This window comes from Moschus berezovskii, chromosome 4, assembly GCF_049115385.1.
Source record: "Moschus berezovskii isolate FMDL1 chromosome 4, NW_MosBer_1.0, whole genome shotgun sequence".
Taxonomy (NCBI): Eukaryota; Metazoa; Chordata; class Mammalia; order Artiodactyla; family Moschidae; genus Moschus; species Moschus berezovskii.
Window position 1 is genome coordinate 63,183,771 of NC_142463.1, and position 27,406 is coordinate 63,211,176.

A 27,406-nucleotide genomic window follows, 5' to 3' on the forward strand; every position below is an offset into this window, starting at 1 on the left:
GTCATCTTGAAATTGGTCATCAGTGGTCTGACAACATCATCTTGATTGTTTTAGATACAGTTAATCTTCAGTTCCAGGGTGGGTTTGTTTTTACTTCTTTGAGGCCAGTTCTCTGAATTGTGGCAGCTTATGTCATGGATACAGTCTGGTCATCATGTAGGTAACTTCTTCCACCCGGAAGGAGTTTCAGTATCTATAAAACAGCTCACAGGCTATGGTTCAGAATATTATCTATAGCCCTTGAGAAGGAACTAAAGGTCCCCGACTATGCTTAATGGCTACATTATTAATATTTGAGTTTCCTTAGGACCGTGCTTCATTTCAATAGGAGGTAGGGGGAGAGCCAGAAAGTGCATGAATTTTTTGCTGGGGTGGGTGAACATCCAAAGATCACTGCTAATCATAAAGAACAAACAAGTTAATGATCTTAGAGCTTTTATATGTATGAGAAGAATCTGGGGTCACTGACATTTTCCCTTACATATGTATCTTAACTATCTAGGTGTATCCAAGCCCAGAAAAGAAAGCTATTTTCATCATCCTGAATTCCCCTCAAGGTACACTGTCCATGGCTTGATCCTTATAGAACTGAAATGGCAGGCAACACTGTTTCTTTACATGCCCTTTTAAAAGTCACTTTCAAAAGGCCATTGGGCAAAAGCCTTAGTTTAGAGCCTGTTTCATTAGAGGTGCCCACTGGGTATAGACAGACTTGGAAGATCCTGTTTGTGTACTCACAGTCCCTGCAGGTGGGTGCAGCAGTGGTGTGGTTCCTTTTTAGAAGAAAAGGAGAGCAAATGTTGCAGCACTGTTCTTGTGGGAAGAATGTGGACGCTGGTGTAAAGAGGCAGACTGTAGCTTGGCTGGAGAGTGTTGGAGGAAGTTTATGTTGTAAGAACTATTATATTTATACAGATATATATTTATATATATAATTTTTAAGTCTTTTTAATTAAAAACAAAAGCCACTATAGGCAGCCTGGATGGGAGGGGAGTTTGGGGGAGAATGGATATATATATATGGCTGAGTCCCTTCGCTGTTCACCTGAAACTATCACTTGTTAATCGGCTATACCCCAATACAAAATAAAAAGATTTAAAACAAACAAACAAAGCCACTATAAAAGGACAACCCTTCACTTCAAAATGTTAGGACTCCACTAGGAACTACAGTCCCTTTAGAAGGGGACCGTAAACTGGGATAACAGTTTTTTATATCAGCAAATTGATATAAACAGACTCTGAGTCAGTGAATCTGGAATAGGATTTGAGGGTCTGCATTTCTAACTAGAAGATGCTGCTGATACTGCTGGTCCACCCATCACTCCTTAAGTAGCAAGGTTCTAGGAAATGTTTTAACTGAGTGTTTGAGGGAATTGGGGATGGAGAAGAGGCAGGGAGTGTGAGACTGAAGGATTGTTGGAGCCAGATGGCCGAAAGCTATAATATTCACGGGGTCGCAAAGAGTCGGACACGACTGAGCAACTGAACTGAAGATATAAATTATTGTTTCGAGGCACCAAATCTTGACCATTCTACACTAGTTAATTCATTCACAATTGGCATTGTTTTTCACTGTCAAAAAGGAGCTGTTTATGGTAGAGATCTTGGCTCATTTCTCACTGTGCGCTAATAGTCTTTGTTTTGTGCTATTTTGTTCCTTTCAAGTGTCTGTGTTCTGTTCCGTATATGACAGTACAAAAAGTTCTGTGCCCTGATTCAAACTTATAATGACCAATAAATAAATAACATAAGATTGTTGCTCAATAACGTACTCTAACATAGAAGTTTAAATGTACAAAACTTTTTCTTGAATTTCTCTAGCAGCTTGCCTTCATGTATACCTATGGCTGATTCATGCTGAGGTTTGACAGAAAACAGCAAAATTCTGTAAAGCAATTATCCTTCAATAAAAAGTAAATAAATATATATATATATACCTTTAAACAAACAAAGACAACTTTCACTGACATTTACAATGTTAAAAGGGATTTAAGTAGTCTAGAAAACATGAGACAGCCTAATAGTAAAAGTTTTCTGGAATAGACAGACAAGAACAATATTCAGTGAAGCTTGTGTGGAAGAAACAATAAAATAGTGGGAAAGATTGGTGCTTTTTATTTACTGTTCACAGCCTTTCCAGTTTTTGTTGTTGTGCAAATAGTTTGTATATATTCTAGGTATCAATTCCTTGCCAGTTTTAGACATTTTTTTCCAGTCTTCACCTATCTTTAACTTTGTCCATGGTGTTCCTCCTTGGATGGAAGTGAACTTTGATCTTCTGAAACCAAGATTAGAATTTTTTTTTTTTACAATATTTTGGTGATTTTTGCCATACATCAACTATTAATCCTTATGGCTTGTGGTTTTACAATCTTAAGAGTTCTTTCTCTACCCATAGGTCACAAATATTCTCCTGCATTTTCTACAGCATTTTAGTTTTATCATATGAAAGTCCATCGTACTTCAAATTGACATATAGTGAGATGGAAGAAGGCAGCTCGGGTTTTCTACACCACAAAGTCAGTTTTCAGCAAGCTATCTTATGAATCAAGGGTTGGAAAACTTTTTCAGTAAAGGGCCAGACAGTCAATATTTGAGGCTTTAAAGGGTATGCTACTGTCTCTGTGGCAACTAGTAAGTTTTTCCCTTTTAAGGTGAAGGCAGTCACAGACAATACATAAACAAAAGGGCGGCTGTGTCCCTATGTCACGGAATATTCTTAATTTTAAAAAAATAAGACTTTATTTTTCAGAGCAGTTTGCGGTTCATAATAAAATTGAAGAGAAAGTATTGAGAATCCCACTTACTCCCTGCCCTGTCACAGGTACATCACACACCTACTAGCAACATCACACACCAGAGTGGTACATTGGTGAACTTACGCTGACACATCTTCACCCCAAGTCCATGCTTTATGTTAGGATTCACTCTTTTTGTGTTATCTCTGGGTTTTCACAAATGTAGAATGACGTGTATCCATCATTAGTTTTATACAGAATAGTTTCACTACCTGCTCTAGACTGAATGTTTGTGTTCCCCTAATATCTTACGTTCATTCCTAATGCCCAATGTGATGGCATGTGGAGATGAAGCCTTTGGGAAACGTTAGGTCCTAATGGGTCAGAAAGTCGGACACGACTGAGCGACTGAACTGAATGGTTGAGCTCTCATGAATGGGATCAATATCCTTATAAACTAAGGTTTCAGAGAGCTCCTTTGCCCCCTCTAACACATGAGGACACAGCAAAAACAACCAACCATAAAAGCTGTCTGTGAACCTGAAAGCAGGCTCGGGAACCAAATCTGTCAGCATCTTGGTCGTGGACTGCCTGGCCTCCAGAACTGTGAGAAATAAACTTCTGTTGCTTATAAACCACCATAAAAATTGTCTTCTACCATAGCAGCCCAAAAGGATAAAGGCACTGCTGTAATAATCCTCTGTATTCTGCCAATTTATTCTTCTCCTGCCACCCTCTAGCAGCCACTGATATTTTTACTATCGTCATAGCTTTGCCTTCTCCAGAATGTTGTGTAATTGGAATCACACAGTATATAGCCTTTTCAGATTGGCTTCATTCACTTAGTAATACACACTTAAATTTCCTCTATGTCATTTCAGGACTTATCTCAACACTGAGTGATAGTTTATTACTGAGTGTAGCACAGTTTATTTATCTATTTACCTACTTAAGGACGTCTTGATTGCTTCCAGGTTTTGGCAATTATGAATACAGTTGTTCTACACATCTACGTGCAGGTTTTTTAATGGAAAAAAGTTTTCAGCGCATTTTGATAAATACTAAGGAGCATAATTGCTGGGTTATATGGTAAGAGTAGTTTTATAAGAAAGTGTCAAAATTTTCTTCCAAAGCAGCTGTACCGTATTACATTCCCACTGGAAACAAATGAGAGTTCCTGTTGCTACACAGCTCACCAGCACTTGATATTGTCAAGGGTTTACATTTTGGCCATTCTGCTAGGTATATGGTGGTCTCACTGTTGTTTTCATTTGCCATTTCCTACAGACATATGATGCTGAGCACATTTTTATATACTTACTTGCTATCTGTTTATCTTCTTTAGAGAGATGCCTACTAAGGTCTTTGGCCCATTTTTCAGTCAAGTTTTTTGTTTTTTTAGTGTTGACTTTGAAGAATTCTTTGTATATTTTGTAAAGAAGTCCCTTATCACGTGTCGTTTGCAAACATTTTCTCCAAGTCTGTGGTTTATTTTCTCATTCTTTTGATGGTGTCTTTTGCAAAGCAGAAATTCTTATTTTAATTAAACCTAACATCAATTTTTCCTTTCATGGATTGTACCTTTGATGTTATATTCAGAAAGTTGCTACCAAACCCAAGGTCATCCAGATTTTTCTTCTTTTTTTTTTTTTTCAGGAATCTTACAGTTTACATTTTACATACACAACTGTGATCCATTTTGAGTTAACTTTTGTAACAGATGTAGTAAAGTCTATGTCAAGGTTCATTTTCTTGTATGTAAACATCCAGTTGTTCCATTTGTGAAAAAGACTCTTTGCTCAACTGTATTGCCTTTGCTCCTTGTTAAAGATCGGTTGACTATACTGATGTGGGTCTATTCCTGGCCTACAAGAAGAAATAGACAATCCAGTAGGCCTACATCTATTAAAGAAATTGAATCAATAATTAATAATCTTCTGAAGCAGAAAGCACCAATCTATACGGGTTCACTGGTAAATTCTACCAAACATTTAAGGAAGAAATTGTACCAGTTCTCTATAATCTCTTCCAGAAGACAGAAGCAGAGATCATACTTCCTAACTTTTTCTATGAAGCTAGCATTACCCTTATGACAAAAAAAAGATAAAGACGTTACAAACAAAAAAGCTACACACCAATATCTCTCATGAACATAGATGCAAAATTCTCAACAAAAAAGATTAGCAAATTAAATGCAACAATGTATAAAAATAATCAAACACCACAACCAACTGGGATTTATCCCAGGTATGCAAAGTTAGTTCAATATTCTAAACTCAAACTAATGTAATTTATCATATCAGTAAGCTCAAAAAAAAAAAACACACAATAATATCAATAGATGCAAATAATTCATTTGACGAAATCCAATACTCATTCATGACTTTAAAAATTGTCAGCAAACTAGGAACAGAGAGAAATATCTTCAACTCGATTAAGAACATCTGTGAAAAATCGACAGCCCATATCCTACCTAAATGGTGAGAAACTTAGCTTTCCAGCTAAGATCTTGAGGATGGTTACTAAAAATTGGGCCTTGGAGTTGATCATGGATTCCTGACAATAAGAAAGCTTGAACAATCACGAGAAAGGTGTGAAGGTGCCGAGTCATTGGCTGTATTTTCACAGGAGGAACATAGTGACTTCAGGGCAAAGCTAAACCTCAGAGGAGTAAGTCAGCGGTCTCACATTTCCACTGAACTATTACTGCTAATCCAAAAATGTCTCAAGGAGTAAAAAGAAGTATCTGTCAGATAATTAACACAATCTCAAAACTCAATGCATTCTAGCAAATTCCAAAAATGATTGTGACACAAATATTAGAACAAAGAAAAAAAAATTCACCTAGAGATTAGATTTCTAGTTTTTTAAAGTCACAGGTACTATAAAATAGCTTATATTCATTGCAGAATCTCACATTTTGATACCTAGAGTCCTTATTATGAATGTTATTGTGTTAAACAATAAGATTTCAGTGTCTCGAGGTTACCTTCATTTAGCCCTTAAAATAAAAAATTAACAAATCAATTTCCTTGAAAAAAAGAGCTTGCTTTCAGAAACCTTTATTGCACATCACATCATTGAATTAATTTGTTTGAATAAATAGTACACAAAACAAAGACTTATGTTGTGAAAATCCCTGAAGCTTCTAATCAGCAGTCTGCAAGGAGTGGAGACTTTGGTTTGTGTCTTTTTAAGGTATACAATTCCCATTTATTTTTAAATTTTGAACATAATTGTTTTCCAAAATATTTTTGATGTCAGTTATAGAACTTCTCCCCATGAAACCGCGATTAGTGACCCTGAGATGCTACTCTTTTCTGAGAGTGAATGTGCCCCCAAGGGACCTGGTGCATCATGAACTTTTCACAAGGCTGTGTAAGTACCAATAAATCAATCCTTGTGGGATTGAATATGCATTTGTTATGCACTTTAATTTTCACAGATATATAGAATACTCTTTGAACTTTGTCCTTTAATACTACAGGAAAGGAGAAAACCTATACGTGAGTACCAAAAAATCTGATCTCCCAAAATCAAAACAGTATCAAATAACAGTTGTCCTTCAGAACCAAATATGTGACTGTTAGCTGGTGACTTTTTTCTTTCTCCTCCTTTTTTTGAAAGTCAAAGTCACTCAGTCAAGTCCAACTCTTGCAACCCCATGGACTATAACCACCAGGCTCCTCTGTCCATGGGATTTTCCAGGCAAGAATACTGGACTGGGTTGCCATTTCCCACTCTAGGGCATCTTCCCCACCCAGGGATCAAACCTAGGTCTGCACTGCAGGCAGATTCTTTACCATCTGAGCCACCAATGATTACTGGATAGATAGCAACCATCCCGTCTCTCAGATGACCACTGAGAATGGTCCAGGTCAGGGTTAGTGACTTGGCTGACATCAGACCAGGCACTGTTTCTACTGATGACACAGTCAGCACAGTCAAAATAACTGGAAGCAAGAGTAAAGAAAGGTATGGAAAACATATTCTTAAACTATGGCAAAATAAACAAGACAAGAATCCAACAGCTTCCCTCAAAGTGGGTTTTTTTAAAATAAACCTAGCACAAAGCTATAGACATTAAATATTGCTTTAAAAATATAAAGAGTTCTTGATGAATTATAGTCATCAATTTGCTCAAAATTAGTAGTCTTCAGACATACTACATCTGATAATACCCATTTTTATCCCCCAATTCATTTACATAATATATTCCCTCCAGAGCACAGATTAGCCTAACAGCTACTTTTTACAACAGCAGAATATAGGTACTGGAGTGTCTTCTTCTAATCGGTACTTTCCAGAATTAGGCAGATCTTTGCACTCTGATATAAATATACGAAGTTCAGTCTCAGGAAAGCCATCTTGTTGGTAATGCTATATAAAATTAAAAAAAAAACTTTTCATTAGTAATTCCATTGAGAACAGCTTTATTTCAAATTTAGAGTGGATCATTTGGCTACAGGGGTGGGACGCATGCTAAGTCGCTTCAGTCATGTCCAACTCTGTACGACCCTATGGTCAGGCTCCTCTGTCCATGGGATTCTCCATGGAATACTGGAATGTATTGTCACGCCCTCCTCCAGAGGATCATCCCAACCCAGGGATTGAAATTGCATCTCTTACAACTACCTTCATTGGCAGGCAGGTTCTTTACCACTAGTGCCACCTGGGAAGCCCACAGGGATGGGTTAAGCAGGGATTTTTCTAAAGGGATAGTTCACTTGCTTCCCGTATTTTCATGGCAATGGAACCTCTAGAGCCACTCTTTTGTTTGGCTAAGGAAAAGTGGGTCTAAGATTCTGCAGTGCCCTCCTGGGCTCTTTTGTAGGTAATGGACATGTTGAATCTGAATCTGAGACCTCCTTCCAGGGAAAATCCAGCTTGCACACCCTTTTGGAGTCTCTCTTCCAGATGGACAGATTTATATAAGGGTCTAATATTTATTTCAGCTTAGGGATCTAAGATCCCGAGAATGGGCCCTGGGCCAGAAAGAATCAGAAAGGACTCGCCCATGTGACAAGTGCCCTGAGTCCGTGGAAAGAGATTAACATCTAAACTAAGAGTCTTAAGCTTGTGTCAAGAGCTGTCCGTTCACGTTACTCTTTGAGACCTCAGATATCATCACCCTTGAATAACAAATACCTTTCTACATGCAGAGGTGAAGGCAGTGAACTTTTAGACCACCATGGGAAGGAATTTGGACAGGTACAACTACATTCTTTCTAGTCTCCTTGGTGACTCTAAGCAAGTCGGTCAAGTGAGCATTGAGGACAGTCAGTTCTTAACATTTGATTCAGTAAGAATGAAGTTACAGCCCTGGTTGCCTGAACAAGGTATTTGTAATTACCAATATATAATCCATCAACTCTTGATCATCTTTCTCCTTATCTATTCACATGGCATCATGTTTCATTACCCCTCTCATGTTCAGAAATAGATGTGCCAAATGGAAGGGTCTATACCAATAATATACCTAATGTGCTACTGCTAATGTGTGTGTGCAGGCCAAGTTGCTTCAGTCGTGTCCGACTATTTGCAACCCCATGGACTGTAGCCCACCAGGCTCTTCTGTCCATAGGATTCTCCAGGCAAGAATACTGGAGTGGATTGCCATTTCCTTCCCCAGGGGAATCTTCCCAACCCAGGGATCGAAACCAAGTCTCCTACATCTCCTGCATTAGCAGATGGGTTCTTGAGCCACTAGTGCCATGTGGGAAGGTTATTAGAAATTTGAATACATATGGATATTTATTCTGCCTTTCCATATTTCAAAGGGCTCAAACTGATTTTTAAAATCCAGTGTGAATAACAGTATTAGTGATTGAGAGTTGGACACAACTGAGTGACTAAATAACAGCTTTTCAAATCATACTAATTGTGGAAAACATACATGGTTAGTTCTTGACCTATCAGTTCCTTGTTTTGGAGACCAAGCCTCTGGGGTGGTCCCAAGAAGGGCCTAGCAGAATGATGTGTTCAGTTACAGCACACTTCAAATAAAGAGGTCAATTTTTCTTCATGAAAATTGGATTTTATAAGCTCCCCACAAAATATTGACCATCTGAAATGCCATGTTTCACTCACCCAATACCTAATGATCCTTATAATGCTAATAAAAGATTAGAAAGCTTGTTTGAAAACACACAGTTACTCAAAGACAAAATTTTCAGCATTCTAGAAATTGTTTCTCGGGATCTAAAATTGAAGTCCTTTTTCTCTACTCGGAAGAAATTACCATTCCATTGATCTCCTCCCCATTAGGTACTGTATTTTATTGACTCTCTACAAGTTCTAGGTAAATGTTACTCCTCATGGTTCTTGGTGAACCTACCTTAATTGTTTCATATGTATCAGTGATCAGGGCAATGAAAAGACTTAAAATCATGTATATAAAAAGGCTGATGAATGAGTAGAGGTAAAGTCTGCTAAACAGCCAGACCAGGTAACTTTTTTGCTGCATTTTCGCAAATGTGGCAAACATATCATCTCCATTTATCAGCGAGAAAAGACACTCAGAGACCGTGTTCAGAGAGCGGAACTGCAAAAAACAAAAATTCATCTTATTTCATGTTCCCTCCCACTGGAGACTTTGATCATGACCCCACAATGAAAATAGTGGAACTAGATATCCCGTTACCCTTTCAAACAAATACCCTCAGGTAACTACAGGCATTTTTTTTTTTTTAAACAAGAGAAAATCAAACAAAAGTTTAATAACATGTACACAAATGGAGACAACCAGGAAAAGTCATTCCTATAGACATTTGTTTTGTGATCTACATAGTATGTACATGCCTACTGTTTTTCTTGGAACAAGGAGCTCCTTCTTGATGTTCTTCTTCATAGGAGGAGCCTGAACTGAAGAAGAAAAACACTGAAGGTACAGAACAGCTCCTCTGAGTCAAGCCTTTACCCTCTCCTTCACTCTTCTGTAGAAAGAGATCCTTGAAATACTTCTGCAGAGAATTCAGGTCTCGAACACAAACGTTCATGCTTCTGTTCTAAAGTTCATTCCATTTAAGATGATGGTATTATAGTCAAGACTATAACTCTAGTAACAAAATTTTCAAATATTTCTACAAGTTTCTCCCTATACTACTTTTAAAAATAAAGTCATATTTCAATAAAAATTACCTAAATAGCCCATCAATATATACTGATGAATCAAACTGTCAAACCTGGCTTCACTGATGGTTGCTGCTGCTGCTAAGTCACTTCAGTCGTGTCCGACTCTGTGTGACCCCATAGACGGAAGCCCACCAGGCTCCCCCGTCCCTGGGATTCTCCAGGCAAGAACACTGGAGTGGGTTGCCATTTCCTTCTCCAATGTGTGAAAGTGAAAAGTGAAAGTGAAGTCGCTCAGTCATGTCTGACTCCTAGCGACCCCATGGACTGCAGCCTACCAGGCTCCTCCATCCATGGGATTTTCTAGGCAAGAGTACTGGAGTGGCTTGCCATTGCCTTCTCCACTGATGGTAAGAAGGACTTAACTATCTGACACAGATCATAAAAGGAGCTGAGGCAACCAAGTGAATCAACCATCCTCTCAAGTTGGTCTTACCTTGTGTGTGTGCTTAGTCGCTTCAGTTGTGTCCAACTCTTTGCGACCCTATGGACTATAGCCCGCCAGGCTCCTCTGTCCATGGGATTCTCCAGGCAATAATACTGGAGTGGGTTGCCTTGCCCTCCTCCAGGGGATATTCCCAACCCAAGGACTGAACCCACATCTTTTACATGTCTTGCATTGGTAGGCAGGTTCTTTACCACTAGTGCCACCTGATCTTACTTCACCAGTTTAAAAACATGGCAACAGACACAATACCTTCAATGTTTAAGGCTGAGTCACAAAGTAAAAGGAGCTTATTTTAAAAGAATAACAAGCCACTGGTACTACCCTAAGAGCTTAATAGCAACAGAGAAAGTTATCAGTACCTTATCATGGTAAGGCCCCAGCACAATCCATCCACAGAAGCAATAGCCTAAATAAATCATGGCTGCACAGCAGCAGAACCTGATGACATTGGGCAGTGCCGCCTGGAGGGTGAGAATGAGGAGCTGGGAAAGTAAAAGAGGTCATTAGAATCCCTTTGTCCTTCAAACAAAGCAGTGCAGTAACTTTGAAAGAGAAATACCAACAGCTTGGAGATCTATGGAATTCCTTACATTGTATTTCTGAAAAAAACCAAAGTACCGGATAACTCCAAGCCACACAAGCATGGTAGAGGTCCCAAGAAGTATGCTACAGACATCATAACTTGTTACACTCTAAAACACAGTGGAAAAAAATTATCAGTTATATAGCAGAAATTCATTGGGGCAAAAATTATTTATTGAGTAGTAAAGAATTGGGCACCATTCTAGGTTCTAAGGACAAAGTAGTGAACAGACAAAACTCCCTGCCCTCATGAGGTTTACATTCTAGTGTGTGTAGAGAGAGATGATAGAAATTAATTAGCGAAACCCTTCATACATGAGCTGATGGTAAGTGGTCAGGAGAAAATTCAGGGGAGGGGACAAAGGATGGCTGTGCATTGCATTTCAAAAGGGTGATCAGGGAAGGTCTCACTGAAAAGGTGGCATTTGAGCAAATACACGAAGGAACTGAGGGAGCAAACCAAGTAAGAATCTAGGGGAAGAGCTTTCCAGGCAGAGGGACCAGTATCTGCAGAGGCCCAAAAGCAGGAGGGCGTCTGGCAAGATAGTGGGTCTGGCAAGAGAACGATAGGGGAGAGTAAGGAGTCACCGAGGTGAGGGAGCAGGTAGTTTAGAGTTTCACAAGTATAATTTAACAACTTTGCCTTTTACTCTGAATAGATGGGGGATATTGAGAGCTTTGAATAGGAGTGCTGTAATCCAGTGTTGGCTCTACGGTTGAGTGCAGACTGTTGGAAGAGAGAGATGGCTACTGCAATAATGCAGATGAGAGCTGATGGTGTTTTGGACCAGGCTGGGAATGGTGGAGGTGATGAGGTGATTTCTGAAAGTAGACAAACAGGATTTTCTCTTGGATGAGATATGGAGGAGAGGGAATTAGTGAAAGAGAGAAGTCAAGGGTTAATCTATGTTTTTTTTTCCTTGAACAACTGAAAAGAGCTGCCATTAACTGAAATTTGAAAGGCCATGGAGAAGTGAGTTTTGACTATGGAGGTGGAGCTGTTTTGTTGTTCAGTCACTCAGTTCAGTTCAGTTGCTCAGTCGTGTCCGACTCTTTGCGACCCCATGAATCACAGCACGCCAGGCTTCCCTGTCCATCACCAACTCCCGGAGTTCACTCAAACTCATGTCCATCGAGTCGTTGATACCATTCAGCCATCTCATTCTCTGTCGTCCCCATCTCCTCCCGCCCCAAATCCCTCCTAGCATCAGACTCTTTCCCACTGACTCAACTCATTCATGAGGTGGCCAAGGTATTGGAGTTTCAGCTTTAGCATCAGTCCCTCCAATGAACACCCAGGATTGATCTCCTCTAGAATGGACTGGTTGGATCTCCTTGCAGTCCAAGGGACTCTCAAGAGTCTTCTCCAGCACCACAGTTCAAAAGCATCAATGCTTCGGCGACCAGCTTTCTTCACGGTCCAATTCTCACATCCATACATGACCACTGGAAAAACCATAGCCTTGACTAGGCGGACCTTGGTTGGCAAAGTAATGTCTCTGCTTTTGAATATGCTATCTAGGTTGGTCATAACTTTCCTTCCAAGGAGTAAGCATCTTTTAATTTCATGGCTGCAATCAGCATCTGCAGTGATTTTGGAACCCCAAAAAATAAAGTCTGACATGGTTTCCACTGTTTTTCCATCTATTTCCCATGAAGTGATGGGACCGATGCCATGATCTTTGTTTTCTGAATGTTGAGCTTCAAGCCAAACTTTTCACTCTCCTCTTTCACTTTCATCAAGAGGCCTTTCAGTTCCTCTTCACTTTCTGCCATAAGGGTAGTGTCATCTGCATATCTGAGGTGATTGATATTTCTCCCAGCAATCTTGATTCCAGCTTGTGCTTCTTCCAGCCCAGCGTTCCTCATGATGTACTCTGCATATAAGTTAAATAAGCAAGGAGACAATATACAGCCTTGACGTACTCCTTTTCCTATTTGGAACCAGTCTGTTGTTCCATGTCCAGTTCTAACCATTGCTTCCTGACTTGCATACAGTTTTCTCAAGAGGCAGGTCAGGTGGTCTGGGATTCCCATCTCTTTCAGAATGTTCCAGTTTATTGTGATCCACAGTCAAAGGCTTTGGCATAGTCAATGAAGCAGAAATAGATGTTCTTCTGGAACTCTCTTGCTTTCTCCATGATCCAGCGGATGTTGGCAATTTGATCTCTGGTGCCTCTGCCTTTTCTAAAACCTGCTTGAACATCTGGAAGTTCACGGTTCACATACTGCTGAAGCCTGGCTTGGAGAATTTTGAGCATGACTTTACTAGCGTGTGAGATGAGTACAATTGTGTGGTAGTTTGAGCATTCTTTGGCATTGTCTTTCTTTGGGATTGGAATGAAGACTGACCTTTTTCCAGTCCTGTGGCCATTGCTGAGTTTTCCAAATTTGCTGGCATACTGAGTGCAGCAGGATTTGAAATAGCTCAATTGGAATTCCATCACCTCCACTAGCTTTGTTCGTAGTGATGCTCTCTAAGGCCCACTTGACTTCACATTCCAAGATGTCTGGTTCCAGGTGAGTGATCACGCCATCGTGATTATCTTCGTCATGAAGATCTTTTTTGTACAGTTCTTCTATGTATTCTTGCCACCTCTTCTTAATATCTTCTGCTTCTGTTAGGTCCATAGCATTTCTGTCCTTTATTGTGCCCATCTTTGCGTGAAATGTTCCCTTGGAATCTCTAATTTTCTTGAAGAGATCTCTTGTTTTTCCTATTCTGTTGTTTTCCTCTATTTCTTTGCATTGATTGCTGAGGAAGGCTTTCTTATCTCTCCTTGCTATTCTTTGGAACTCTGCATTCAGATGCTTATATCTTTTCCTTTCTCCTTTGCTTTTCACTTCTCTTCTTTTCACAGCTATTTGTAAGGCCTTCTCAGACAGCCATTTTGCTTTTTTGCATTTCTTTTCCATGGGGATGGTCTTGGTCCCTGTCTCCTGTACAATGTCACGAACCTCCATCCAGAGTTCATCAGGCACTCTATCTATCAGATCTAGTCCCTTAAATCTATTTCTCACTTCCACTGTATAATCATAAGGGATTTGATTTAGGTCATATCTGAATGGTCTAGTGGTTTTCCCTACTTCAATTTAAGTCTGAATTTGGCAATAAGGAGTTCATGATCTGAGCCACAGTCAGCTCCTGGTCTTGTTTTTGCTAACTGTATACAGCTTCTCCATCTTTGGCTGCAAAGAATATAATCAATCTGATTTCGGTGTTGACCATCTGGTGATGTCCATGTGTAGCGTCTTCTCTTGTGTTGTTGGAAGAGGGTGTTTGCTATGACCAGTGCGTTCTCTTGGCAAAACTCTATTAGCCTTTGCCCTGCTTCATTCCGTGCTCCAAGGCCAAATTTGCCTGTTACTCCAGGTGTTTCTTGACTTCCTACTTTTGCATTCCAGTCCCCTATAATGAAAAGGACATCTTTTTTGGGTGTTAGTTCTAAAAGGTCTTGTAGGTCTTCACAGAACTGTTCAACTTCGGCTTCTTCAGCATTACTGGTTGGGGCATAGACTTGGATTACTGTAATATTGAATGGTTTGCCTTGGAAACGAACAGAAATCATTCTGTCGTTTTTAAGATTGCATGCAAGTACTGCATTTCAGACTCTTTTGTTGACCATGATGACTACTCCATTTCTTCTAAGGGATTCCTGCCCACAGTAGTATATATAATGGTCATCTGAGTTAAATTCACCCATTCCAGTCCATTTTAGTTCACTGATTCCTAGAATGTCGACGTTCACTCTTGTCATCTCCTGTTTGACCACTTCCAATTTGCCTTGATTCATGGACCTATCATTTCAGGTTCCTATGCAATATTGCTCTTTACAGCATCGGACCTTGCTTCTATCACCAGTCACATCCACAACTGTGTATTTGTTTTGCTTTGGCTCCATCCCTTTATTCCTTCTAGAGTTATTTCTCCACTGATCTCCAGTAGCATACTGGGCACCTACCGACCTGGGGAATTCCTCATTCAGTATCCTATCATTTTGCCTTTTGATACTGTTCACGGGGTTCTCAAGGCAAGTATACTGAAGTGGTTTGTCATTCCCTTCTCCAGTGGACCACATTCTGTCAGATCTCTCCACCATGACCCGTTCAATCACTCAGTTGTTTCTGACTCTTTGCAACCCCGTGGACTGCAGCACACCAGGCTTCCCTGTCCATCACCAACTCCCAGAGTTTGCACAGACTCATGTCCATTGAGACGATGATTGTTTTAGGTATGTTAAATTTGTGAAGTTGAGTAGACATTCAGGCGAAGACGTGGAAGAAACAGTTGGATATTTGAGACTGGAGTTCAGGGAATAATTCCAAACTGGAGAAACAGATTTGAAAACCATTGGAAAATGGGTACTATTTAAGGCAACAGGATAAGATACGATCACAAAACAATGGCAGGAAAACGAGGTGTATAAGCACAGTGGCTTGAAGCTCTGTTACTTAAACAGCTTCGTGAAGTGAGAGGGAACAGCAAAGGGAAGTGAAGACCAGCCATGATTCAGGAGAAAAATTAGGTAAGTGACAGCCAGTGAAAAAGCTCATCAACAAAGAAAGTGCTTGCAGTGTTAAAAAGCTGCTAATGGGTCAAAATGAGGATAAATAACTGAATATTAGACATAGCAACAGTTACAGGTCATTGGAAAATACACTTTCCATGCAGCCTGATTAGAACAGATACAAGAGAGAATGGGATAAAGAGAGTCAAAGAGTATTAAATACTCTTTTGAGGTCTTCTGCTATGTAAAGGAGAGCAGAGAAATGGGGAATAGCTGGAGATAGAATAGGTTGAGATTTTGTATTTTTAGAAAGAAAAAAAAAAAAAACATGCTCATGGTAGAGAACAGGAAATTAAGGATGCATAAGAAACAGAGTAAGAATAGCTGGAACCATGCTCTGGAGCAATCAAGTAGGGACAGCATCTGATAGGCACGCGGAGGAGTTGGACCTGGATAGTAACGTAAACATTATATCCACAGTAAGAAAAAATGCAAAGTGTACGGGCATTGATGCTGATGGGTAGATAAATGAAGTGGGAATTTGTAGAACTTCAATTGTTTATTATTTTGTGAAACAGGAAGTGAGGTCATCAGCTGAAAGAAAGGATGGAAAAGAGGTATTAGAAGTTTCAAGCGAGAAAAAATATGAAATGATCAGCTAGAAAGCAGGGGGAATGCCTGGTCTAAAAAAATGTAAAAAGACTGTTGGACACCATCAACGGCTCACTGAAGTTATGGTAAGTGAGATGAGCAAAAATGAAGATTTGCTGCAAATCTCCCCCTACTTCTCTTTATTTGTTCCCTAAAGTTAAATACCTATTTCAATGATATATATTACCCTCGTACATAGTGAAAGCTGCTCCATGGCTTCTAAACTCACCCTCTCTTTCTGAGGTACATGCACAGGCTGTCTCCCTCAGCTCCCCTGCAGTCAGATGTGACTAAGTTTTCTCCAGCAGGACTGGACAGAATGAAGGCTGCCATTCTGAGCCAAGGCGTAAGACTGTAAGAGACCTACTACCTACCATACCAGGTTTTCCCTTCCATGGGCTGCAACCTGTTCATGAGACAATCCAGCATCAATCATGCAGTCTGGGTGAGCCTTCAATGGTCATCAGAGAAAAAGATGGGAGAAACTTAGATTCCTGAATGATTGTGTGAAGCTGAGTGACCAGGCTGGAAAACCTACCCTGACAATTACATGAGGGAGAAATAAGCTCTTATCATATCTGAGCTATTGCATTTGAGATCTCTGCCCAGGAATCTGAACCAAAACAGGCTCCCAATGTGGTTCATGCTGCTGCTAAGTCACTTCAGTCGTGTCCGACTCTGTGTGACCCCATAGACGAAAGCCCACCAGGCTCCCCCATCCCTGGGATTCTCCAGGCAAGAACACTGGAGTGGGCTGCCATTTCCTTCTCCAATGTGTGAAAGTGAAAAGTGAAAATGAAGTCACTCAGTCGTGTCCGACCCTTAGTGACCCCATGGACTGCAGCCTACCAGGCTCCTCCATCCATGGGATTTTCCAGGAAAGAGTACTGGAGTGGCTTGCCATTGCCTTCTCCGAATGCGGTTAATACTCATCCTTAATTTCAGTCGAGGACAGAAAAACATAAATCTGCCAAGATTAGTTCGAACAGTATTAGTTTTTTCTTTTTTTTTTTGCTTTGGGGGAGGGTTGATATACAAGCTGGATTAGTCCTAACTTAAAATGGAAAACCTTATAGTACATCAATGATAACAGTAAGAAAATGGGAATATTCTCAATTTGAATGGACAAAGGAACAACTGCACAATAGTACTTTGGCCTCACTCCCCATCTCCTGCCCGCAGTCCAAATCCTTCTATTGAAGATTCTGGCATTCCTTGTAAGAACAACAACAAAAAATCTTTTATCTTAGTTATCTTGGTGTGTGTATGACTTTCAGTGTGTGCAAGAATTCAGAGGCCCCAACCCCAGAGTTCACATTCAGTAGGTCTAACGTGGCGTATTTTATCAGATACACAAATGACCTTGATTCAGAGGACTGTAAATCACACTCTGAAAAATAGCCTAAAATATTTTCTGACTAGATTCTTACAAATTACTGTTATTTCAGGTTTACTCAATACAATGTTTGAAAAAAATCTTGTACTCTGTGAATCCTTACATTTTGGAAAAACAAATGACAGTTAAGGTAAATCTGATACTAACAATGACATAAATAGGAAAAAAAATTTTACCTTAGCTTGAATTTCCATTTTCAGAATTGACCCAATGATGGTCAATATGTCACTAATAATAATCATAATATACCATCCATTGACGAATTCCATTCGATCAGAAACAGAAACTTCCTTCTTATAATGAAGGAGGAAAAAATTGACAAATTCCTTTAGGGAAAAGAGGGGAGGCATGGTGAATTTCTGTCCGTCAAAAATGACCAGTGCATTCCTAGAAAGCAGTGACTCCTACCTGCTGAAGCTGAAGTCCTCTCACCACAGATCGAACACACAGGATTAACGAAGCCAAGCATGTCAGAATAATGAAGACATCAAAGATCATCATGTAATGAGTATTCTTCTGAACTGGAGGAAAGAAGGTTACCTGCTTATGTACTGGAACATCAATGTAGTGACATTTACTTCTACTTCTTTTTTCCCCCCATTTTTAGCCTCATTTATTTTAACAGCTGCATTGCATTATTTCAGGACAGATGTACAATACTTTATTTGTAAGTATGTTCAGGCTGTAATCTGGTTTTCACTACTCAATCCATTCTCCAGGTCCTCTTTGTACACAGGTTCAAGTGATTCTTTAGGTGGATGAATATCCAAAGATGGAATTGTTGGGTTACAGCATATGAATCTTTCTAAAAACAGATCTAAGAAATTGCTCTCCAAAAATATCAAGACAGTTTACACACCTATACGCATCACCACATCTTCATCATTGGACATCGGTATTCATTAATTTTTACCAATAAAAGGAGCAAATGATGTGAAATGCCATTTTTATCATGTACCAAATGGCTGTTGAATGTATTCAAGTACCATATTTTCCCCTTCCAACTTTTTTGTGTGTTTTAATGCCTACGAAAAATACATCTCATTACTTTCCTAGAATTTCTGCTGGCTAGTCTTGCTTGTTATTTTCCCATATTTCTTCAGGACCAAAATGTCAAATTCCAATAAAAATCTTACTGTTAATTTTTTGGGGGAATCATGCTGAATTTACAGATTAATCTAGGGAGAAGTGACATGTTCATGTTAAATCACTTGACTTAAAACATGGTGTCTTTTTTTTTTTCCATCCTTCAGAAACATTTTCAAGTTTTCTAAGGATCCTTCTTCACACTCATGCTTAGAATAATTTAAAAAATTCAAGCATTCTTTCCACAAAGATAACAAACAGAAAAAGCTCTGACACAGATTCTTCTGTTAGTATTTAAAGGTTAAAAGTCCTCAAAACCATGTATCCTGCCATCTTTTGTTCTTAATACAGTTAGGGTTCCTGCATATCCTATTTAAATATACTTATCTAGGTATAAGATACTCACTGAGCATCAGGTGTGTTTTCACATGCTGAGAATACAATGGTAAACAAGACAGATAAACGCCCCTGACCTTGTGGAACTTCTACTCCAGCGAGATAAGAGAAAAAAGTAAACACGTAAATGAGCAAAATACTTCCTGATAGGAGTAAGTGATAGGAAGAAAGTAAATCCAAACAGCTACTAAGTGTATTTCCTACTTGGCATAGTTTCAAGCATTTTTGAAGATTTAACTCATTTGCACCTCACAGTAACCCCACAAGGTAGGTGTGATTATCCCCACTGTGCAGGTGAGAAAACTGAAGCCCAGAGGGGTCACAGAACTTGCCTAAGATTCCATGGCCAGTAAGTGCAGAGTCAGTGTTCAAACCTTTGCAGTTTGTCTCCAGCATCCATCACTGTTAGTGGTCCTTGGCATCTCTTTGGAACTTATTAGAAATGACATCCTCCTGCCTTACCCTAGGCTTAGTAAATCAGAAACTGCTTTGCTAAGCTCTCCAGGTAACACTAAAATTTGAGCACCACTGCTGAGGGAGCTTTGGGAGAGGGAATGGGGAGAAGAAAGGTTGGTTTGTACCGCACAGTGAAGGAAGGCCTCCCCAGAGGCAGTGGCTTTTAGCTGAGGCTTGAATGACAAGGCAGAGCCACCCGCACAGAGATTCTGGGAATCAGTCTTCCCAGCAGAAGGACAGCTAGGTGAAGAGCAGAGGGTGGTCGTCACATGCTCTCTTACAGAGCTTGTCTTACTTAACAAGCTGGGCTGCTCTCTGCTGATGGAAAGAACTCAAGACTATACTGTAATGAAGCAACCCATAATTTTGTCAAGAGGCATCTAAATGTTATATGAAGGATTAAATCTACTTCAGAAAAACTTAAAATCCAAGAAACAAACATTTGAGAGAAAGCTTATGTCCCAGGCACCTTCATATGCTCTCATCATCCCTGTTCCCAAGTATGTGAAGTATTAAGATGTTTACAAATGACAAAACAGGCTTGTGTTTCAAATAAACAATTTTGTGACTGAAATTTTATAATTGAAGTTTGTTGAGTCCAGATCTTCATATATTTGAAGCTACCTATCAGTGAAAAGAATACTAAAATGAAGACATTTTATTTCATTTATTCATGCTATCTCATTACTATTTCTGAACTTTGTGAATCCATTAGTAGGGAACCCTAAAGTAATCATTATCCAAGTATGGTCTGAATAAGTATGGTCTGCACATTCCTGGGTCTCACCGCCAGACCTACTGACTGTCTTGTGTGAAGCTGGGAAAAGTGCATCTTAGCAGGTACTTGGAATGGTGCTTCTGCTCACTAGAATCCAAGACCCTCTGACCTAATCATTACAGTCAAGCACAACACACTATTACACACCACTACAAGGAACTAGGAAACGAGATCAATCGTCTAGTTCAGCTCCAAAATTCTCAGCGATACCCAGTTTATACTTGAGTTTGTGTCCATATTTCTAGGACTTTACTCTGTCCTTATTTCATCTACTTTTTGACCTGGATATAAGATAATTATAATGTGTGGGATATTTCAGGGTCAAATACTACCTGACTTCTCCCTGGATATAGGACCAAAGACACCAAAATTCACTTCTGGGCCTTAGTTTCTTCATCTGTAAAAATAAGGATGCTACCTATCTCAAAGATATTTTAAAACACTGAAGTAAGGAAAGTGTAGGTCAAAATACTTATGCAATAAACACTCAAAAAATACTCGTTTGAGTAGATGTGATTTTTTTGGTTGTCGTTGGAATTATAAGCACTTTTTTTTAGTAAGGATTAGCCAGTGAAGTTTCATGGAAAAGGCAAGAAAAACCATTTAAATTACTAATAATTTATGAATTACTTGGAACATTAGACAACTAAAATGAATTACGGACTTGGACATGATCCAATTATTTCATTTGATGTTCCACATATCCTTGGGACCAGTAATTTAATAACCATTTAATATTATTTAATAACCATTTTGAAAACTAGTAAAATTCATTACTTACTTGATCCAGATACATGCCAGTCTTTACATTCTCTGATGGAGATGTCATTATCTAAACTTATCTTAATTCTTCCACTGTGGGCTTTGTTGTCAAAAGTTATCTGTGAAGAATAGGAAAAGGGTCAAAAACATACCTACTACTTTTAAAGCCAAGGTGCCACTATTCATTAATTAGGAAACAATTCTCCCAAAGTTACAGGAAACCCAGACCCTCAACTCTCACCTGATGCTAACTCTGTTCAGCCTCAGGCAGCTCCCTTTTTCTGTGAGCTGAGAAAGCTGAGTTAGATCTTCCATAAAGAATGTTTAGTCTCTAAAAATCCTAAGTTTCTAGGATAGTAGTCAAGCCCTGAACCACTTGTAAAACAAGAGAACTTCCCCCTCCTCTCATTCTAAGCACCTCTAGATGTCCTCCTGATCAAGTACAAGCATGCTTTCCTCTTTCTTCCAGCAGAGCCTTGGTTAGGGATAGATTTTTAATATTGTTCTAAATAACACAGATGCTCATTATCTCCATCTTGAAACATTTCAGGTGGAGCTTTTTCAATTTTCCTTCTAAGATCCGTTTTCTTTGTCACTCTTTACAAAGGATGTGGTCACAGGGAACCAACAGTATGTCTGGCTTCAATGGTAACTGTTTTGGGACACCAGGCACCAACAGGACAGAGCCATGCCAGAACACCTTTCATAGCTCTCCCACTGTCTTCACCTTCAAGCTCCTCCCACCTTCTCCTTGCAGACACCTGGAAGGCAAACTAAGGAAATTAGTCTGGTTTGGGGGTTTTGTTTTAATTTTTGGCGCCTCTTCTCTCAAGTCCTAAAGTAAAAGGAAAGTTCTTTTCAAGTCTGCCATTTGTGGTGTTAGTCATTCAGTTGTGCCCGACTCTTTGTGACCCCATTGATTGAAGCCTGTCAGGCTCCTCTGTCCACAGAATTCTCCAGGCAAGAATTCTGGAGTGGGTTGCCATTCCCTTCTCCATTCCCTTCCCGACCCAGGGATAGAACTTGGATCTCCTACATTGCAGGCGGATTCCTTTAGATGAGTTTAATTGAAAATCTGCATGTGGTGTAATCAGATACTACTTCAGACAAAAGATTACAAATAAACTTAGTAAGACTAGTTACTCTGTTTCCCCTCATGTTAGAATGTAAGTTTCTTCCCATGACAAGCAACCAAGGATATTGATAATGAATGCCCATTTTTATCATTGCTGAGACCCAGCCTCACACAAGGAAGATGCTCAGTACTATTTGAAAGAGTCAGAAATCTTTGCCAAGAATAAACCACGCTTTGCCCACACAGAGACTCAGGGTCTTTCAAATAGTAGATGCTCATTCAGTTCAGTTCAGTCGCTCAGTCGTGTCCGACTCTTTGCGACCCCAAGAATCACAGCACACCAGGCCTCCCTGTCCATCACCAACTCCCAGAGTTCACCCAAACTCATGTCCGTCGAGTCGGTGATGCCATCCAGCCATCTCATCCTCTGTCGTCCCCTTCTCCTCCCGCCCCCAATTCCTCCCAGCATCGGAGTCTTTTCCACTGAGTCAATTCTTCTCATGAGGTGGCCAAAGTATTGGAGTTTCAGTTTTAGCATCAGTCCTTCCAATGAACACCCAGGAATGATCTCCTTTAGAATGGACTGGCTGGATCTCCTTGCAGTCCAAGAGACTCTCAAGAGTTTTCTCCAACACCACAGTTCAAAAGCATCAATTCTTTGGCGATCAGCTTTCTTCACAGTCCAACTCTCACATCCATACATGACCACTGGAAAAACCACAGCCTTGACTAGACGGACCTTTGTTGGCAAAGTAATGTCTTTGCTTTTTAATATGCTATCTAGGTTGGTCATAACTTTCCTTCCAAGGAGTAAGCGTCTTTTAATTTCATGGCTGCAATCAGCATCCGCAGTGATTTTGGAGCCCCAAAAAATAAAGTCTGACACTGTTTCCACTGTTTCCCCATCTATTTCCCATGAAGTGATGGGACCAGATGCCATGATCTTAGTTTTCTGAATGTTGAGCTTTAAATATCTAATAAACTCTGACTTATTATCACATCTAAGCAAGGTTTAGAAGAAACTGAATTCTTTAAATGAAAAAGAAAAAATACTAAGTGTAACTAATAACAGATTAGATAATACAGGTAAAAAGATTAGTGATTTGAAGTCACAGCAATAAAACTATTCAAAGTGAAGCACAGAGAAAATATTAGAAAATTAAATAAAAAAAAGAGGACAACTTCAAGTGCCCAAATATACATAATATTGGAATCTCTGAAAAGTAGGGGGAAAGAGAAAAATATTTGAAGAAATAACACTGAGTAAATGTCAAACATAATAAAAACTATAAACCCACAGATCCAAGATATTCAATGAACCCCAAATACAAGAAACATGAAGAAAACTACATAAAAGTATATCAGAATCAAGCCACTGAAATCAGAGATGAAGAGAATTTTAAAAGCACCGAGAAGGGGGGAAATACATCCCATACAGAAGAACAAAGATGAAGAAGACAGCAGATTTCTCATCAGAAACAATATAAACAAAAGAGCAAACTCTTTAAAGTTCCAGGGTAAAAACAGCCAGGCCTAGAAGTCTACACCTCATGAAACTACTTTTAAAAAATGAAGGTGAAATACTTTTTCAGATATACAGAAGCTGAAAGAACTTATTATAATGCAGCAGATCTGCATTATAAGAAATATTAAAGGAAGCCCTTTATGCAGAAAGAAAACTATGCCAGGTGGCTTTTATGTTATACATGTCCTGGCATACCATCACTTGAAAGTAGGCTGTAATAAGTTAAATATGTGTACTATAAACCATAAAATAACACAATAAAGAGTTATAGCTAATAAGCTAACATATGAGATAGACTGGAATCCTAAAAAAACAGTTAATCCAAAAGAAGGTAGAAAAAGAAAGAAACCATATTAATAATTTCATGCAATTTAAATGATATAAGCACCTTAATTAAAAGGTAGAGATTGTTAGGTTGGATTAAAAAAGCAAGACTCAACTATATGCTGTATAACAAGAAACCTACTTTAAATAAAAGATACAAATAGTTTAAAAGGATGAAAAAAGATATGCCATGCTAACACTAGTTATAAGAAAGTTGGAATGGTTATACTAACATCAAAGTAAATTTTAGAGCAAAGAATATGATAAGGGTTAAAAAGTGCCATTTCACAATGATAAAAAAGTCAGTTCAAGTGAACACAAAAAACCCTAGATGTCTATACACTTAATAAAGAGCTTCAAAATGCAAGTTGCAAGAATTTATCAAACTACTATGAATGAATGCTAATGCACTACTTTTATATTATGAACCCAACTGGGCACACACAAAATAACCTTAATAAATAGCTGTTGAATCAAACATCTACCACATACCAGATAATTTGGTAGGTCTTCCATATGTGCTATATTTTATCTTGACAACAGTTTTGTCAGGTAGGTGGGCATTCATTTGGTTTTACAAATGAGAAAACTGAGGCTCATGCCAATTAAATAATTTGCCTAAAATTACACAGCTACTAACTGGTAAGCTAACATTAAAATCTAGATTTGTCTGACTCCAAAGTCCTTGTATTTTACAACAGGGATATACTGCCACAGTTCATGTTTATTTATGGCAAAAGTCACACTAATGGCTTTTATTATCAAATTACCTGATAGGATATAGTCCCCACCACAGTTCTATGAGACGTACTGCTAAATACACAATGAACAGACATACCTGGGGATAATTCTCCAAGAATGGCAAAAATATAACATCTGCATGTGGCTAAAGGCCAGGATGCTTTTACATTGTAGTGTGTCATGGGAAAAGATCTATATTTCACTAATGTTTTGCTTGCTCATTCAACAAATATCTGAGTCATCTACTATATTTTCTGAGCGATGAGAAGATAAAACAGTTCCTGCCTTCAGGGAATGTTCATTCTAGTGAAGCTGATGATAAACATCTAGAAAAACTTAAAGGAGGAGGTGGTAAGACATACAATACAAAACAAAAACAAAATCTAGGGCTTCAGAGCACAGAATGTACTTCTAACTGAGCAATCACCAAAGAGGTCCATGAAGAAGGTCTCAGTTGACCAAAGCCTTAAAAGATTATAAGACTTTTTAAAAAGTATCATTTCTCTATAAGAGAGAGGCAGACAGACAGAGAAGACTGTGGATAACAACTCAATTTTTCAAAAATCATGTAATTTTAAGAATTCACAACTTGCTGCTTACTATTGGATCAAAATGTGTAGCCCAAATACAGTCTTACAGAATTAGTGTTTTTTCTTATTAAACAATATGCATAATTATTATACTATACTACATCCTAAAATATTTTTAATCTCAATTTCTGAAAACTTTACTTCTAACAGCCAATTAGTTGAGTATCGTGGACATAACTTTTGATACAAACTACTACTATAGTACTAGAAATCTTGACCATATGAAGGCAAGCCGTTATCAAATGCTGTCCTGCATATGCCTCTCGGCATTGCGTTACTGACTGTGATCCTTGTGAGGTGATGAACCAGCAAGAGAGGCATCTTGTGCTCTATAGAGAGAATCAAAGCTCCATCTGCAACTGGAATACAGAGAAGAGGAAACTAACCAGAACTTTCAGAGGCAGCATGCACTGTGAGCAATAACTTCCAGAGGCTGCAAATATCCTCAGTGAGGAAACTCAGCAGCAAGAACCCTTGGCAATGACCTTAAGCAGACTGCCACGAACTGCTGAGAGCTAACCATACAAACCTACAAACCTCTGCTCTTTTTGTATTTGCCAGGTGCTGTTCTTGGTCCTGAAGACTCAGCAGTGAACAAGACAAGGTCCCTGCCCTCAGAGAACTTACATTGAGGTATAGAAGACAGATGATTAACAACTGAACAAGTGGGTACAAGAGTCCCTCCCATTTATCCAAGATCCCCAGCGGATGCCTGAAATCACAGGTAATACCAAACTTCATATATAATATTTTTCCTATACATACACACCTTTGATCAAGTTTATAAATTAGGCACAGGAGAGTAAAAACAATTTCAAAAAATGGGCTTCTCTGGTGGCACAATGGTAAAGAATCCACCTGCAATGCAGGAGACGCAGGTTCAATCCCTGGGTTGGGAAGATCCCCTGGAGGAGGAAATGGCAACCCACTCCAGTATTCTTGCCTGGGAAATCCATGGACAGAGGAGCCTACAGTCCATGGGGCCACAAAAGAGTCAGACATGACTTAGCAACTAAACAACAAGAATAAAATAAGAAAATTATTAACATATACTATAATAAAAGTTACATGAATGTGGTCTCTCTAAGTATCTTGTACAAATTAAATGCCTTTTTCCATCTTAACTACACACTTATCACACTGTGGCCATAATTTTTGCAGTTTGAGCTGCAACAGTAAAACTAGCATGGATTTCTTTTTCCTTCTTCACAAGTCACCTATAGATTTCTTCCTGTACCTTAAGCAGTCTCAACATACAATTGGTTTTCTGTCTTCATTAAGTTAAGAGATTTCAGTTTTTCACCTGAAGAGATACTTTGGCATACTGGCATCACCGGCTTTGGGGCCATTCTTAAGTAAAATAAAGCTTGTTTGAACACAAGTACTGTGACAGGTAGATAACTGAGAGGCTTACTGAGTGACTAATGGATGGTACACACTGGACCAAAGGATGACTCATACTGTATTTCAGTTTAAAATACATGAAGGGCGTATTTCTGGAATTTTCCACTTAATATTTTCAGACAGAGGTTGACCATGATAACTAAAACCTCGGAAAGTGAAAATGCAGATAAGAAAGGACTAACAGAGCTAGCTGAGCCAATGTCTCCTCTGTGCATATCCAATTAGGACAAGAACACCCTATACATTTGATCAACCCTCAACACAAGTAGATGGAACACATAACTAGATAAAACCATTTTTCTCCAGACAGGAATCCAATTAGCCCAGCCCACACTCACAGTCAGAGTAAAGTCATAACAGTCCGGGAGCTCATGATGACGAATAGTCTGCAGGTTAATGGCCTTCAGTTTAAACTGCAGCTCCACTGTTATGAGTCTGGAAAACAGGAGACTTTAGTGCAGTGAAAACATGTACACACAAACAGGAGTTACCCTCCCACCTGCTTCCCTCACCTGTGAAAGTCCAGTGTTAAGTTGAGTTTATTTTCTTCTAATGTTCCAATGTGAAAAGGTTCATTTGGTTCCACAAATAAACATTCTGCCATAGAAAGGAACAAAACATAATATAGCACCTGAAATAAACATAGAAAACTGCATCCTGCAAGCATCATATAATGAAAACTGGATATTCAGATTCTGGTATTTTTGTGAATTAAGATTTTCAGATCTAAACATCCATACCACTTGGTTACAATGACTTTTGTAAGATGTGACTATATATTTCTTGAGTGGATGGAGGTAGAGAAAGATCTG

General features: G+C 39.1%; 1 protein-coding gene across 3 annotated transcripts in view; it reads right to left on the minus strand.

Annotated features, from left to right (window-relative positions):
* Window positions 1–5,781: 5,781 nt before the first annotated feature.
* MCOLN3 (mucolipin TRP cation channel 3) overlaps window positions 5,782–27,406 on the minus strand; it is a 38,064-nt gene continuing 16,439 nt past the window's right edge. For 2 of the 3 annotated variants that reach the window (XM_055403406.2, XM_055403405.2), the window contains exons 5-13: window positions 27,107–27,191; window positions 26,933–27,029; window positions 20,955–21,054; window positions 17,866–17,978; window positions 17,634–17,783; window positions 10,911–11,012; window positions 10,680–10,802; window positions 9,079–9,285; window positions 5,782–7,121 (exon numbers count right to left, since the gene is read on the minus strand). In XM_055403406.2, coding sequence (XP_055259381.1) covers window positions 6,987–7,121; window positions 9,079–9,285; window positions 10,680–10,802; window positions 10,911–11,012; window positions 17,634–17,783; window positions 17,866–17,978; window positions 20,955–21,054; window positions 26,933–27,029; window positions 27,107–27,191 — 1,112 coding nt within the window. In that variant the 3' untranslated portion in view covers window positions 5,782–6,986. The remainder of the gene's footprint in view (window positions 7,122–9,078; window positions 9,286–10,679; window positions 10,803–10,910; window positions 11,013–17,633; window positions 17,784–17,865; window positions 17,979–20,954; window positions 21,055–26,932; window positions 27,030–27,106; window positions 27,192–27,406) is intronic. The other variant, XM_055403409.2, reaches the window with a different exon arrangement.